At 58.0% G+C, this 719-nt stretch overlaps 1 protein-coding gene across 1 annotated transcript; it reads left to right on the forward strand.

Moving 5' to 3' along the window:
* Positions 1–15: 15 nt before the first annotated feature.
* BDV37DRAFT_290021 (uncharacterized protein) lies at positions 16–405 on the forward strand (the record flags this gene model as incomplete). The annotated part of the gene is made up of 1 exon (XM_032088621.1): positions 16–405. A coding segment is annotated over one exon (390 nt), but the record flags the coding sequence as incomplete, so codon positions are not given.
* Between the last annotated feature and the right edge of the window lie 314 nt (positions 406–719).

Consider the following 719-nt stretch of genomic DNA (forward strand, 5'->3'; position numbering starts at 1 on the left):
ATCCTCTGTTGTAAGTATGGCGCCGCCGGTCTTGTTGAGCAGATCCTGTCCCACTGCCCCGAAGCGCGCTTCGCGCTCGACGACGGCAGTGACCTGGGTGCCGTTGATCACGACCAGGGCTGTCTCACCTGTGGCTATTACCGCAAGCGAGTCACCTTCCGCGTGTCGAGCATTCACCAGACCCTGCAGTTAGGCATTCGTGGGGTCAGCAGGTACAGGGCCATCGGTGGCTTCCCCACTTCCATCCACGATCTCCTCCATGAACAGCAAGCCGACTGCCCGTTTGGGCGAGCTGACCATCGCAGTGATTTTTGGCCGCCGGTGCGCCGGTGCTACTGTCCCGCGCGGAAGCGGTCTCACACATCGACGCAAACTGAGCGCGCGGCCAAGAGGCGACGGCTGTAGCAGGCGGTTCAAGACCCTCCGAGTTACAGATTAATCTAGCAGTAAAGGCATTGCCTCGTAGAAAGAGTAGAGGGGGTGAAAGGTCGACAGAAGAGATGTGACGAGGGGAAAGCAAAGAGAGAGGGAAGGCAAGAGAAGGAAGCGAGAGGGGCGGGAAATGGAAAGAACCGGGTGGGCAACAGGCGTACACGGTGGCCGAGAGTCTCCCTCTGCTTTTTGTGAAAGAGCGACCTTATCCCCATTGCTGCCAAGGACCACCAATTGTGTAGATGGGCCCACCAAAGGTATTGCGATATGGTATCGAGGTAAGTGAG

Source organism: Aspergillus pseudonomiae, assembly GCF_009193645.1.
Source record: "Aspergillus pseudonomiae strain CBS 119388 unplaced genomic scaffold BDV37scaffold_296, whole genome shotgun sequence".
NCBI classification, from domain to species: domain Eukaryota; kingdom Fungi; phylum Ascomycota; class Eurotiomycetes; order Eurotiales; family Aspergillaceae; genus Aspergillus; species Aspergillus pseudonomiae.